General features: G+C 46.2%; 1 protein-coding gene across 1 annotated transcript in view; it reads left to right on the forward strand.

Annotated features, from left to right (window-relative positions):
* Nucleotides 1-382: 382 nt before the first annotated feature.
* LOC132556038 (adenylate cyclase type 3-like) overlaps nt 383-14,684 on the forward strand; it is a 49,997-nt gene continuing 35,695 nt past the window's right edge. Inside the window, exons 1-2 of the mRNA XM_060220432.1 lie at nt 383-988; nt 1,466-1,615. Of these exons, the coding sequence (XP_060076415.1) occupies nt 383-988; nt 1,466-1,615 (756 nt within the window). The remainder of the gene's footprint in view (nt 989-1,465; nt 1,616-14,684) is intronic.

Consider the following 14,684-nt stretch of genomic DNA (forward strand, 5'->3'; position numbering starts at 1 on the left):
GAATTACCTATAAGGATTCGTAGATTGAAAATCAAGCGGTTTCACGACATTTGTATTCATTGACATTGTCTGTGAAAAATTGGTAAAAATTTCCCGTCGTTTTATGTTCCAGATCGCCTACTCTCTACAAACACCAACGATTATTTTGACAGAAGTTTGAGAAGAATTGAGATGATTTTTATATCAATAACAAGATCAACGATCTAAAAGGCAATTCACAAAAAAATATAAGTTCCCCTCCTTGACAAAATCAAGCCCCTGAGGAGGAATTCATCAGTAGAAGACTTCACATCCACGACAGGAACAAAGCGGTTGTGGATTCACGAAAAAACGACACCCTAAAAGGCAATTAGGAGCGGGTATCACACTTAGGACAAAGACAATGATTGAGATGAATTCGGAAGTGATTAGTGTGGGAGTGCCGACCAACAGGTTTAGGTCATGTGACACCATAAATGATTCCGTTGATACCAAGTCGCTGTTCAGGTTCGATTTGACCAACTATTACACTGTTTGCAGATTTCAAAGGGACAGGGATACTTTTAAAAGTTTTGTGTGGTCAGATATCGTATCTTTGCTTGATATATTACCGATAATGGGTGTCCTTTACAATATCTGTGCCATACTAGTTATTTATTTACAATGTCCCACGTGTTTCCCAGATACACTTTTTTACGTTCACCTGGTTGCGGCCATGATCCATTGTATCCTTTGCGGCGTCTGTTTAATAAAAACCACCAGGACCAGACTTCCGGTCTTTCACCCCTTATTTCCCGTATTAATCATCATTGCCGTGATATTATGGGATGGAACAAATTATTTGACCGGATATGCGTATCTCTGGTTGCAGGTGCTGATCTTTATTAATATGATGACTTTCTCGGGACGGTTACTTTTCTCTCTACCCGTATGTCTGATTTTGTTTTCAAGTGTCCTGATACCACAAGGAATACAACAATACACACAGAGCCATGAGTGGATACCGCAGGTACGCAATGCTGTAAATCAGGTAGATGTAGTGAATGCTTTATTTCGCGAACTTAACTCTACACATATATTCGCGAATGCATACTTTCGCGAATGGTGATCTAAAAATAGCTTTAAATTCGAGAATGATGACCTATTGTATCAAAGACATGGATTCTTCAAGACTCCGATAACAGAACCAATATGTATGCCTACCAGAGTTATTTTCGTACGAATTTTCACGATTGATTTGAATTCGCGATTGATGAACTTTGCGTATCAATGCAGAGGTCAGAAGGATGTTTGTCTTATCAAAGGACTCTGTATGTGTGATATTGTTATCATCCAGGTCAAAAGAATGTTTTGTGTAATCATAGGTCTTTGTAAGTGTGATATTATTATAATCTAGGTCAGAAAGATTCTTCGTCTTATCACAGATCACCCTAAGGGTGATAGAGTTATAGTCTAGGTGCCATGTATATGTTTTGTCTCATTACAGATTATTATGAACGTGATTGTGTTCCTGTGTATGATGTCACATGGATTTGCTGCTTACTTCTCACTGGAAAATGAATACCTTATGACATTTCTGGAAGATTTAAGATTATCTAAGTACAAAAAAATCGTTTCTGAGGAACAAATGTTGAAGGTAAATATAAATAAAATCGGATCTCAATTCTAAAGGAAATAGTCAGCAAGGTGTCACCAATACTTACACTTGTCTCCCATTGTGTCATATCTCAAACATCCCATTATATCATCTCAAAAATCCCATTATATCATCTCAAACATCCCATTATATCATCTCAAACATCCCATTGTATCATATCTCAAACATCCCATTGTGTCATATCTCAAACATCCCATTATATCATCTCAAACATCCCATTATATCATCTCAAACATCCCATTGTATCATATCTCAAACATCCCATTGTATCATATCTCAAACATCCCATTATATCATCTCAAACATCCCATTGTGTCATATCTCAAACATCCCATTGTATCATATCTCAAACATCCCATTATATCATCTCAAACATCCCATTGTGTCATATCTCAAACATCCCATTGTGTCATATCTCAAACATCCATTATATCATCTCAAACATCCCATTGTATCATATCTCAAACATCCCATTGTATCATATCTCAAACATCTCATGAATTTACAAAATTGGTATAAAATACAAATCGTAAAATTCAAGAAAAGTTTATTTAACATTCATAGGCATAAATTAACCTTAGAATACTCTAGTTCTGTGTGTCGCATCTACCAACCTTAGAATACTATAGTTCTGTGTGTCACCTCTACCAACCTTAGAATACTTTAGTTCTGTGCGTCACCTCTACCAACCTTAGAATACTATAGTTCTGTGTGTCACCTCTACCAACCTTAGAATACTTTAGTTCTGTGCGTCACCTCTACCAACCTTAGAATACTCTAGTTCTGTGTGTCACCTCTACCAACCTTAGAATACTTTAGTTCTGTGTGTCACCCCTACCAACCTTAGAATACTATAGTTCTATGTGTCACCCCTACCAACCTTAGAATACTATAGTTCTGTGTGTCACCTCTACCAACCTTAGAATAGTATAGTTCTGTGTGTTACTCCTACCAACCTTAGAACACTCTAGTTCTGTGTGTCACACTTGCCCACCTTATAAACCCTGTGTGTTACCCCTACCAACCTTAGAATACTCTAGTACTGTGTGTCACCTCTACCAACCTTAGAATACTCTAGTTCTGTGTGTTACTCCTACCAACCTTAGAACACTCTAGTTCTGTGTGTCACACTTGCCCACCTTATAAACCCTGTGTGTTACCCCTACCAACCTTAGAATACTCTAGTTCTGTGTGTCACCTCTACCAACCTTAGAATACTCTAGTTCTGTGTGTCACCTCTACCAGCCTTAGAATAGAATAGTTCTGTGTGTTACCCCTACCAACCTTAGAATACTCTAGTTCTGTGTGTCGCCTCTACCAACCTTAGAATAGTATAGTTCTGTGTGTCACCTCTACCAACCTTGGAATACTCTAGTTCTGTGTGTTACCCCTACCAACCTTAGAATACTCTAGTTCTGTGTGTCACCTCTACCAACCTTAGAATACTCTAGTTCTGTGTGTTACTCCTACCAACCTTAGAACACTCTAGTTCTGTGTGTCACACTTGCCCACCTTATAAACCCTGTGTGTTACCCCTACCAACCTTAGAATACTCTAGTTCTGTGTGTCACCTCTACCAACCTTAGAATACTCTAGTTCTGTGTGTCACCTCTACCAGCCTTAGAATAGAATAGTTCTGTGTGTTACCCCTACCAACCTTAGAATACTCTAGTTCTGTGTGTCACCTCTACCAACCTTAGAATAGTATAGTTCTGTGTGTCACCTCTACCAACCTTGGAATACTCTAGTTCTGTGTGTTACCCCTACCAACCTTAGAATACTCTAGTTCTGTGTGTTACCCCTACCAACCTTAGAATACTCTAGTTCTGTGTGTCACCTCTACCAACCTTAGAATACTCTAGTTCTGTGTGTCACCTCTACCAACCTTGGAATACTCTAGTTCTGTGTGTCACCTCTACCAACCTTAGAATACTCTAGTTCTGTGTGTTACCCCTACCAACCTTGGAATACTATAGTTCTGTGTGTTACCCCTACCAACCTTAGAATACTCTAGTTCTGTGTGTCACCCCTACCAACCTTAGAATACTCTAGTTCTGTGTGTCACCTCTACCAACCTTGGAATACTCTAGTTCTGTGTGTCACCTCTACCAACCTTGGAATACTCTAGTTCTGTGTGTCACCTCTACCAACCTTGGAATACTCTAGTTCTGTGTGTTACCCCTACCAACCTTAGAATACTCTAGTTCTGTGTGTTACCCCTACCAACCTTAGAATACTCTAGTTCTGTGTGTCACCCCTACCAACCGTAAACTACTCTAGTTCTGTGTGTCACCTCTACCAACCTTAGAATACTCTAGTTCTGTGTGTCACCTCTACCAACCTTGGAATTCTCTAGTTCTGTGTGTCACCTCTACCAACCTTGGAATACTCTAGTTCTGTGTGTCACCTCTACCAACCTTAGAATACTCTAGTTCTGTGTGTCACCTCTACCAACCGTAAACTACTCTAGTTCTGTGTGTCACCTCTACCAACCTTAGAATACTATAGTTCTGTGTGTCACCTCTACCAGCCTTAGAATACTCTAGTTCTGTGTGTCACCTCTACCAACCTTAGAATACCATAGTTCTGTGTGTTACCCCTACCAACCTTAGAATACCATAGTTCTGTGTGTCACCTCTACCAACCTTAGAATACCATAGTTCTGTGTGTCACACTTGCCCACCTAATAAACCCTGTGTGTTACCTCTACCAGAAAGGCTAAATTGATGTAGGTTAACTGGTTCAGCCCAGGACAACCAGATTAGTATCCCATTGATATCATACTACCTTCAGTTTTAGTGATATAATTCTTTAACCGTTTGGTCGTCCTTCTCTGACAAACGGAATTACGACCGTTTGGTCAAGATGTTTAAAATCATTAAAAATAAAGTACAGATTGATAAACATCTCGTCTTCGCTCCACTACTTCCGAAAAAACAACACAACGAGCAAATAAATGTGCCGTACTAGCGTGCTAGAGTTCTACATGTAAACTAATTTATAAGAACAAGAGTTTGAGTTACACAGGGGCTAGACAGGCCATTATAAAATGTTTGGCTTTGGTTTGTGACGTTGGCAACTTGGGGTTGCATAGTTTGCGCGCAGGCGGCGCTACCGTCGCTGCGAATAACGGCGTCAATGATCGGTGCTTCAAGAGGCACGGCTGATGGAAAAGCGAGGCAAGCAAGGACGGTTATGTTGCCGACTCGTTACACGCTAGGTTACAAGTCATCCAAAAGCTAGGATTGTAGTTTTACAGTGTTTGTTTCATCTTGTATAGCGAGCATAGTAGTTTTTGTTTTGAAATCAGTCGCGCGTCAATCTTTCCCTTTCTTTGTTTAATTCTAGAACTCTGGCAGGCTAGTACGGCAAATTAATTTGCTCGTTGTGTTGGTTTTTCGGAAGTAGTGGAGCGAAGACTTATATTCCCGCGTTTCGTTAGTGTAGCGGGAATTATTTGTCTTTAGCGACATCGCATGCATAGCGCTTCGCACGTTCCGCGTGCGCGAGAACGCGGGTATGCGGATACGAACCCGGGTACGTGTTCTGTATGGTCACATTCTAGCTGCCATCTCAGCAGGGCGAACACAGTAAAGTTTTTTTTACAAATTTATTATCGTTAGTTCAAGTCAGTTGTTAAAAAATAGTCTGTTCCCTGACAGATTTTTTCTTTTGTAGACATAGCTATATATGTTAGCGGTAATAAAGAAAGTAATTTCGGGGTATCTCCGAAATAACACAGGTCCAGCGTTACCCTTAGGCCCACCTGTCTGGATGTAATCGTTTTCCTGCCTTTGGATACAGATTTCCGGGGGCGCCAGATGCGAGCTGATGATGGGAATTAGCGTTTAAGTTTTACAAACTACATGTACATTTACAGATACCTATATATCATGGAGCGAGATGTAACAGATTGTATAGTAAAATATATGGTGGCATTAAACTCCTTCTAGAACTATACTCGCTATACAAGATGAACTGTAACTGTAAAACTACAATCCTAGCTTTTCGGTGACTTGAAACCAAGCGTGTAACGAACCGGCAACATAACCGTCCTTGCTTGCCTCGCTTTTCCATCAGCCGTGCCTCTTGAAGCACCGATCATTGGCGCCGTTATTCGCAGCGACGGTAGCGCCGCCTGCGCGCAAACTATGCAACCCCAAGTTGCCAACGTCACAAACCAAAGCCAAACGTTTCATAATGGCCTGTCTAACCCCTGTGTAACTCAAACTCTTGTTCTAATCAATTAGTTTACATGTAGTTCCCGAGCGAAAAGTTGGCCGGAACAAAAACATGTTTGAATAAACGTCTATATCTGCTATCTCGATGTATTTGAGAACCATCGCGAAAGGACAGGCTGTCTCGCCTTTGCTTATCACCACCTCGTTTTCGTGTCGATATTGATCGGTTTTACTTTTCCGGATCTTCAATAAAAGATAACCATCAAAAATTTCCAGGTCTGAACACAACAGGTCACTTAGCTCGTTAAAGCGTAGAAAACCTGAAAAACTTAACAAAATCATAGAAATCCCGAACTACAAGCAAGTCCTTATCATTAGAGAAGATATTACACAGTTCAATTAAAATGTCCGTGCTAACTGGATCCTTCTTGCATACTGGTTTGCGGGCTGTCTGTTTGGAGCTCTCCAGCATATTCTGAACGAAACTGCTGGTTGTAGGATCAGAGAGTCCGTTGATTTCATGCACCCACTTGATGGCGTACACTACAGAGGAAATGACGGGAAAAGATGAATGTCTGTCCAACAAGTAGTTGAGGTACAGTGCCAGGTGTAGGGAATTAGCAGGCAATGCACAGCAGTCGTGTGACGAACAAAACTGCTTCCATTTACGAAAAATATCGGAAGTACTTTTTATTGGTGTTTTCACTTTCACTGTCCATGAGTCGGATTGCCATGTTACTCGCCAAATAATAGAGCGATGACCCATCTTGTACCCCGGTATTCCTGACGGCCTTGTCGATTGATCCCTGGAGGCCTATGCCTGTTGAAAACAATAATCAACACATCAATATGACATCATGTTAATGTCTGAAATCCAACCGGACTGCAAGCATATTGAACGACAAAATAGTTTTCTCAAAAACCCCATTCTTTCCTCTACCCCGCTTTGTGACTCCGTTTCTGGATAAAGAAATGTACTCCGTTACAAAATCGGCAAAAATGTCGTCAGGACATAGGAATGGCCAATAAGCAGCCGATCTCCAGACTGGAACAATCAAAGTACCAAATGCCCCGTCCGGTCTCTTTTTGTTTAAAGTTTTCCAAACGAGCCGGGGATGGGGCACTAACCAGTTGTTATCCTTACTCCAGGATACGGTAAAGGCGTCAATAGCCTCTGTACCCGAACACCTACACCGGGAATTGAAACGCTTACACTTAGTGTTGTAATCTGAAGCGAACCGATCGACCCCGTGTGGCCCCCACTTGGTCTCGCAAATATCAAACACCCATGCCTGAACGGACCAGTCGTCCGAATCGTAACATCTACTGAGAAAATCTGCTGTTGTATTTTCGTTTCTAGGAAGCCATAGGGTTTCAAGATTGACGCTACTAGAGAACGTGAGCGCGTGCATATCCATAGCGACCTTTTGTAGGTGTATTTTACCGATACCGACCTTCACAATAGCACACGCGCTTTTGTAGTCCATTAACAATTTGACATTGTGACCTTTGACCTGACCCACAGTACTATACAGAACTCGTTTGGCCGCTTCCAATTCTCTCCGTGTGGAGCTGCGCATGCGCTCGGCATCGTCCCACATTCCCGTAACGACATGACTACTATGAGCGTACAAACTCTTCACCGTTGGAAGGTTGAATTGGCTTTCAATCAAGGCAAATGCCTCATGCACATGATTAGTGTCCTTGACACTGATCACTCCATCCCCACACGGGATAACAAAACCTCCGTATCCTGTCTCAGAGGCATCAGTACACAGTGCCCTAGAAAATTCCGTTTTCTCCCTCAGTTCAGACCCTTTGTCGTTCAGATCTTGCACGTTAGACAACCAAAATTCTATCTCATCAAGTGTTTTCGCATTGAGAAATACTCCAGCATTCCAGCTGACTCTTGTCAACAAACACGAGTTAAGTTCACGTGTCCGCAAACGGACTAACGACCCTATCACGCCCTGCATGGATATAACCAGCCCAACCTGGCCGAGAACAATAGCTGACCTCGATCGCTCACTAAACCCATCGCGTGTTTTAGCAAAAACAACAATCTATTCACTCTGTCAACTGAGACTCTAACAACGCCTTCTTTCATAGCCCACGTGTATCCGAGCCACGTGACAGTCTGGGATGGCTCCCATTGGCACTTTTCCTCGGCGATAAGAAAGCCATATACTGGCTTCTCTAGCCCCGCCTACCGTTTCGTGCCATCATCTTAATACAGCACTAAACGATGACCTTGACATCGCACGTGCTTTACAATCTGTCGTAGTACCTTTGTGAAAATATTTGAAGTATTTGAATTTGAACTTGTGCAAGAATAGATTGATATGACGACAATCTAACACGAGACGTGCTTTACCTGTCCGGTTGTACGCAACTGTCAGAGGATTTACAACACGTGCTGACTTGTTGTTTCGCAGTCGAACATTCGGCGGAACTTCTTTGAATGGTAACCTATAACCATCGGCTATTACCGATAAACCGCGTCATTAGTGCCAGAAGCTTTCCAATATACAAAACATTTCTTTAACCTACCAAAAGGTGAAAGCACATCTTTTACAACCACCGTCGGAACGGTTTCATCGCTATTAAGCTGACCATGCTTAGAATCAAAAATTCTACTTAGCTTTTGACCGGTGCTGGATCCGGCAGTTGACATGGCTGGGCACTCCGACCTCCAATGTCCGGCCCTACCACAACCATAACACAGACCGGGTCTCGGGGTTCTAATAGCTGTTTAATCAGGTTGCCCGGTTGTTTCCGTCGTTGCTGGATAAACCCGGTGTTGTTGATGTGGTGAGTACCGAGATCTCCATTTCGTTACAGATTTCTGCTTCGCAGCCTTTATTTTTCGATCGGCCCCGGAACGTGCTCTGTCCATTCTTTTTTCGTTGTCGGAATCTTCCTGCTTAGCGTGTATTTTAGCCTCCAATTCGCCCAGCTTTTCGCTCATTAAAACATCTAAGCGGGAGAACATAGCCACCTGTGCCTCATCGACTGTAGACTTGATATTTCTGCTTAATTCGGGTCCATTGTTGAGAAAGAACGGAGCGAGAAGACTTGCTGTGTTCGCCCTGCTGAGATGGAAGCTAGAATGTGACCATACAGAACACGTACCCGGGTTCGTACCCGCATACTCGCGTTCTCGCGCACGCGGAACGTGCGAAGCGCTATGCATGCGATGTCGCTAAAGACAAATAATTCCCGCTATACTAACGAAACGCGGGAACATAAAATTTCTCACGCCATCGTCATGACTGACCAGACACTCACATCACCTCCCTTACCAACTACCGCACACTAAAACGAACTCTCGGAAATACGCCCATCTTCTCCAGAGCTAAACCAGACTGGAATAAACCCCGGCAAACCCCATCTTCTCCAGCTCTATACCAGACTGGAATAAACCCCGGCAAACCCCATCTTCTCCAGCTCTGTACCAGACTGGAATAAACCCCGGCAAACCCCATCTTCTCCAGCTCTGTACCAGACTGGAATAAACCCCGGCAAACCCCATCTTCTCCAGCTCTATACCAGACTGGAATAAACCCCGGCAAACCCCATCTTCTCCAGCTCTATACCAGACTGGAATAAACCCCGGCAAACCCCATCTTCTCCAGCTCTATACCAGACTGGAATAAACCCCGGCAAACCCCATCTTCTCCAGCTCTGTACCAGACTGGAATAAACCCCGGCAAACTCCATCTTCTCCAGCTCTGTACCAGACTGGAATAAACCCCGGCAAACCCCATCTTCTCCAGCTCTGTACCAGACTGGAATAAACCCCGGCAAACCCCATCTTCTCCAGCTCTGTACCAGACTGGAATAAACCCCGGCAAACCCCATCTTCTCCAGCTCTGTACCAGACTGGAATAAACCCCGGCAAACCCCATCTTCTCCAGCTCTGTACCAGACTGGAATAAACCCCGGCAAACCCCATCTTCTCCAGCTCTGTACCAGACTGGAATAAACCCCGGCAAACCCCATCTTCTCCAGCTCTGTACCAGACTGGAATAAACCCCGGCAAACCCCATCTTCTCCAGCTCTGTACCAGACTGGAATAAACCCCGGCAAACCCCATCTTCTCCAGCTCTGTACCAGACTGGAATAAACCCCGGCAAACCCCATCTTCTCCAGCTCTGTACCAGACTGGAATAAACCCCGGCAAACCCCATCTTCTCCAGCTCTGTACCAGACTGGAATAAACCCCGGCAAACCCCATCTTCTCCAGCTCTATACCAGACTGGAATAAACCCCGGCAAACCCCATCTTCTCCAGCTCTGTACCAGACTGGAATAAACCCCGGCAAACCCCATCTTCTCCAGCTCTGTACCAGACTGGAATAAACCCCGGCAAACCCCATCTTCTCCAGCTCTGTACCAGACTGGAATAAACCCCGGCAAACCCCATCTTCTCCAGCTCTGTACCAGACTGGAATAAACCCCGGCAAACCCCATCTTCTCCAGCTCTGTACCAGACTGGAATAAACCCCGGCAAACCCCAATAAACTGGAATAAACCCCGGCAAACCAGCTCTGTACCAGACTGGAATAAACCCCGGCAAACCCCATCTTCTCCAGCTCTATACCAGACTGGAATAAACCCCGGCAAACCCCATCTTCTCCAGCTCTGTACCAGACTGGAATAAACCCCGGCAAACCCCATCTTCTCCAGCTCTGTACCAGACTGGAATAAACCCCGGCAAACCCCATCTTCTCCAGCTCTGTACCAGACTGGAATAAACCCCGGCAAACCCCATCTTCTCCAGCTCTGTACCTAAACCCCGGCAAACCCCATCTTCTCCAGCTCTGTACCAGACTGGAATAAACCCCGGCAAACCCCAGTACCAGACTGGAATAAACCCCGGCAAACCCCATCTTCTCCAGCTCTGTACCAGACTGGAATAAACCCCGGCAAACCCCATCTTCTCCAGCTCTGTACCAGACTGGAATAAACCCCGGCAAACCCCATCTTCTCCAGCTCTGTACCAGACTGGAATAAACCCCGGCAAACCCCATCTTCTCCAGCTCTGTACCAGACTGGAATAAACCCCGGCAAACCCCATCTTCTCCAGCTCTGTACCAGACTGGAATAAACCCCGGCAAACCCCATCTTCTCCAGCTCTGTACCAGACTGGAATAAACCCCGGCAAACCCCATCTTCTCCAGCTCTGTACCAGACTGGAATAAACCCCGGCAAACCCCATCTTCTCCAGCTCTATACCAGACTGGAATAAACCCCGGCAAACCCCATCTTCTCCAGCTCTGTACCAGACTGGAATAAACCCCGGCAAACCCCATCTTCTCCAGCTCTGTACCAGACTGGAATAAACCCCGGCAAACCCCATCTTCTCCAGCTCTGTACCAGACTGGAATAAACCCCGGCAAACCCCATCTTCTCCAGCTCTGTACCAGACTGGAATAAACCCCGGCAAACCCCATCTTCTCCAGCTCTGTACCAGACTGGAATAAACCCCGGCAAACCCCATCTTCTCCAGCTCTGTACCAGACTGGAATAAACCCCGGCAAACCCCATCTTCTCCAGCTCTGTACCAGACTGGAATAAACCCCGGCAAACCCCATCTTCTCCAGCTCTGTACCAGACTGGAATAAACCCCGGCAAACCCCATCTTCTCCAGCTCTGTACCAGACTGGAATAAACCCCGGCAAACCCCATCTTCTCCAGCTCTATACCAGACTGGAATAAACCCCGGCAAACCCCATCTTCTCCAGCTCTGTACCAGACTGGAATAAACCCCGGCAAACCCCATCTTCTCCAGCTCTGTACCAGACTGGAATAAACCCCGGCAAACCCCATCTTCTCCAGCTCTGTACCAGACTGGAATAAACCCCGGCAAACCCCATCTTCTCCAGCTCTGTACCAGACTGGAATAAACCCCGGCAAACCCCATCTTCTCCAGCTCTGTACCAGACTGGAATAAACCCCGGCAAACCCCCATCTTCTCCAGCTCTATACCAGACTGGAATAAACCCCGGCAAACCCCATCTTCTCCAGCTCTGTACCAGACTGGAATAAACCCCGGCAAACCCCATCTTCTCCAGCTCTGTACCAGACTGGAATAAACCCCGGCAAACCCCATCTTCTCCAGCTCTGTACCAGACTGGAATAAACCCCGGCAAACCCCATCTTCTCCAGCTCTGTACCAGACTGGAATAAACCCCGGCAAACCCCATCTTCTCCAGCTCTGTACCAGACTGGAATAAACCCCGGCAAACCCCATCTTCTCCAGCTCTGTACCAGACTGGAATAAACCCCGGCAAACCCCATCTTCTCCAGCTCTGTACCAGACTGGAATAAACCCCGGCAAACCCCATCTTCTCCAGCTCTGTACCAGACTGGAATAAACCCCGGCAAACCCCATCTTCTCCAGCTCTATACCAGACTGGAATAAACCCCGGCAAACCCCATCTTCTCCAGCTCTGTACCAGACTGGAATAAACCCCGGCAAACCCCATCTTCTCCAGCTCTGTACCAGACTGGAATAAACCCCGGCAAACCCCATCTTCTCCAGCTCTGTACCAGACTGGAATAAACCCCGGCAAACCCCATCTTCTCCAGCTCTGTACCAGACTGGAATAAACCCCGGCAAACCCCATCTTCTCCAGCTCTGTACCAGACTGGAATAAACCCCGGCAAACCCCATCTTCTCCAGCTCTGTACCAGACTGGAATAAACCCCGGCAAACCCCATCTTCTCCAGCTCTGTACCAGACTGGAATAAACCCCGGCAAACCCCATCTTCTCCAGCTCTGTACCAGACTGGAATAAACCCCGGCAAACCCCATCTTCTCCAGCTCTGTACCAGACTGGAATAAACCCCGGCAAACCCCATCTTCTCCAGCTCTCCACCCCGGCAAACCCCATCTTCTCCAGCTCTGTACCAGACTGGAATAAACCCCGGCAAACCCCATCTTCTCCAGCTCTGTACCAGACTGGAATAAACCCCGGCAAACCCCATCTTCTCCAGCTCTGTACCAGACTGGAATAAACCCCGGCAAACCCCATCTTCTCCAGCTCTGTACCAGACTGGAATAAACCCCGGCAAACCCCATCTTCTCCAGCTCTGTACCAGACTGGAATAAACCCCGGCAAACCCCATCTTCTCCAGCTCTGTACCAGACTGGAATAAACCCCGGCAAACCCCATCTTCTCCAGCTCTGTACCAGACTTAAACCCCGGCAAACCCCATCTTCTCCAGCTCTGTACCAGACTGGAATAAACCCCGGCAAACCCCATCTTCTCCAGCTCTATACCAGACTGGAATAAACCCCGGCAAACCCCATCTTCTCCAGCTCTGTACCAGACTGGAATAAACCCCGGCAAACCCCATCTTCTCCAGCTCTGTACCAGACTGGAATAAACCCCGGCAAACCCCATCTTCTCCAGCTCTATACCAGACTGGAATAAACCCCGGCAAACCCCATCTTCTCCAGCTCTGTACCAGACTGGAATAAACCCCGGCAAACCCCATCTTCTCCAGCTCTGTACCAGACTGGAATAAACCCCGGCAAAATCTTCCCAGACAAACCCCATCTTCTCCAGCTCTGTACCAGACTGGAATAAACCCCGGCAAACCCCATCTTCTCCAGCTCTGTACCAGACTGGAATAAACCCCGGCAAACCCCATCTTCTCCAGCTCTGTACCAGACTGGAATAAACCCCGGCAAACCCCATCTTCTCCAGCTCTGTACCAGACTGGAATAAACCCCGGCAAACCCCATCTTCTCCAGCTCTGTACCAGACTGGAATAAACCCCGGCAAACCCCATCTTCTCCAGCTCTGTACCAGACTGGAATAAACCCCGGCAAACCCCATCTTCTCCAGCTCTGTACCAGACTGGAATAAACCCCGGCAAACCCCATCTTCTCCAGCTCTGTACCAGACTGGAATAAACCCCGGCAAACCCCATCTTCTCCAGCTCTGTACCAGACTGGAATAAACCCCGGCAAACCCCATCTTCTCCAGCTCTGTACCAGACTGGAATAAACCCCGGCAAACCCCATCTTCTCCAGCTCTGTACCAGACTGGAATAAACCCCGGCAAACCCCATCTTCTCCAGCTCTGTACCAGACTGGAATAAACCCCGGCAAACCCCATCTTCTCCAGCTCTGTACCAGACTGGAATAAACCCCGGCAAACCCCATCTTCTCCAGCTCTGTACCAGACTGGAATAAACCCCGGCAAACCCCATCTTCTCCAGCTCTGTACCAGACTGGAATAAACCCCGGCAAACCCCATCTTCTCCAGCTCTGTACCAGACTGGAATAAACCCCGGCAAACCCCATCTTCTCCAGCTCTGTACCAGACTGGAATAAACCCCGGCAAACCCCATCTTCTCCAGCTCTGTACCAGACTGGAATAAACCCCGGCAAACCCCATCTTCTCCAGCTCTGTACCAGACTGGAATAAACCCCGGCAAACCCCATCTTCTCCAGCTCTGTACCAGACTGGAATAAACCCCGGCAAACCCCATCTTCTCCAGCTCTATACCAGACTGGAATAAACCCCGGCAAACCCCATCTTCTCCAGCTCTATACCAGACTGGAATAAACCCCGGCAAACCCCATCTTCTCCAGCTCTGTACCAGACTGGAATAAACCCCGGCAAACCCCATCTTCTCCAGCTCTGTACCAGACTGGAATAAACCCCGGCAAACCCCATCTTCTCCAGCTCTATACCAGACTGGAATAAACCCCGGCAACCCCATCTTCTCCAGCTCTGTACCAGACTGGAATAAACCCCGGCAAACCCCATCTTCTCCAGCTCTATACCAGACTGGAATAAACCCCGGCAAACCCCATCTTCTCCAGCTCTGTACCAGACTGGAATAAAC

The sequence above is a fragment of the Ylistrum balloti genome, unplaced genomic scaffold, assembly GCF_031769215.1.
Source record: "Ylistrum balloti isolate Yb309-2 unplaced genomic scaffold, AGI_CSIRO_Ybal_v1 Utg369648, whole genome shotgun sequence".
NCBI lineage: Eukaryota > Metazoa > Mollusca > Bivalvia > Pectinida > Pectinidae > Ylistrum > Ylistrum balloti.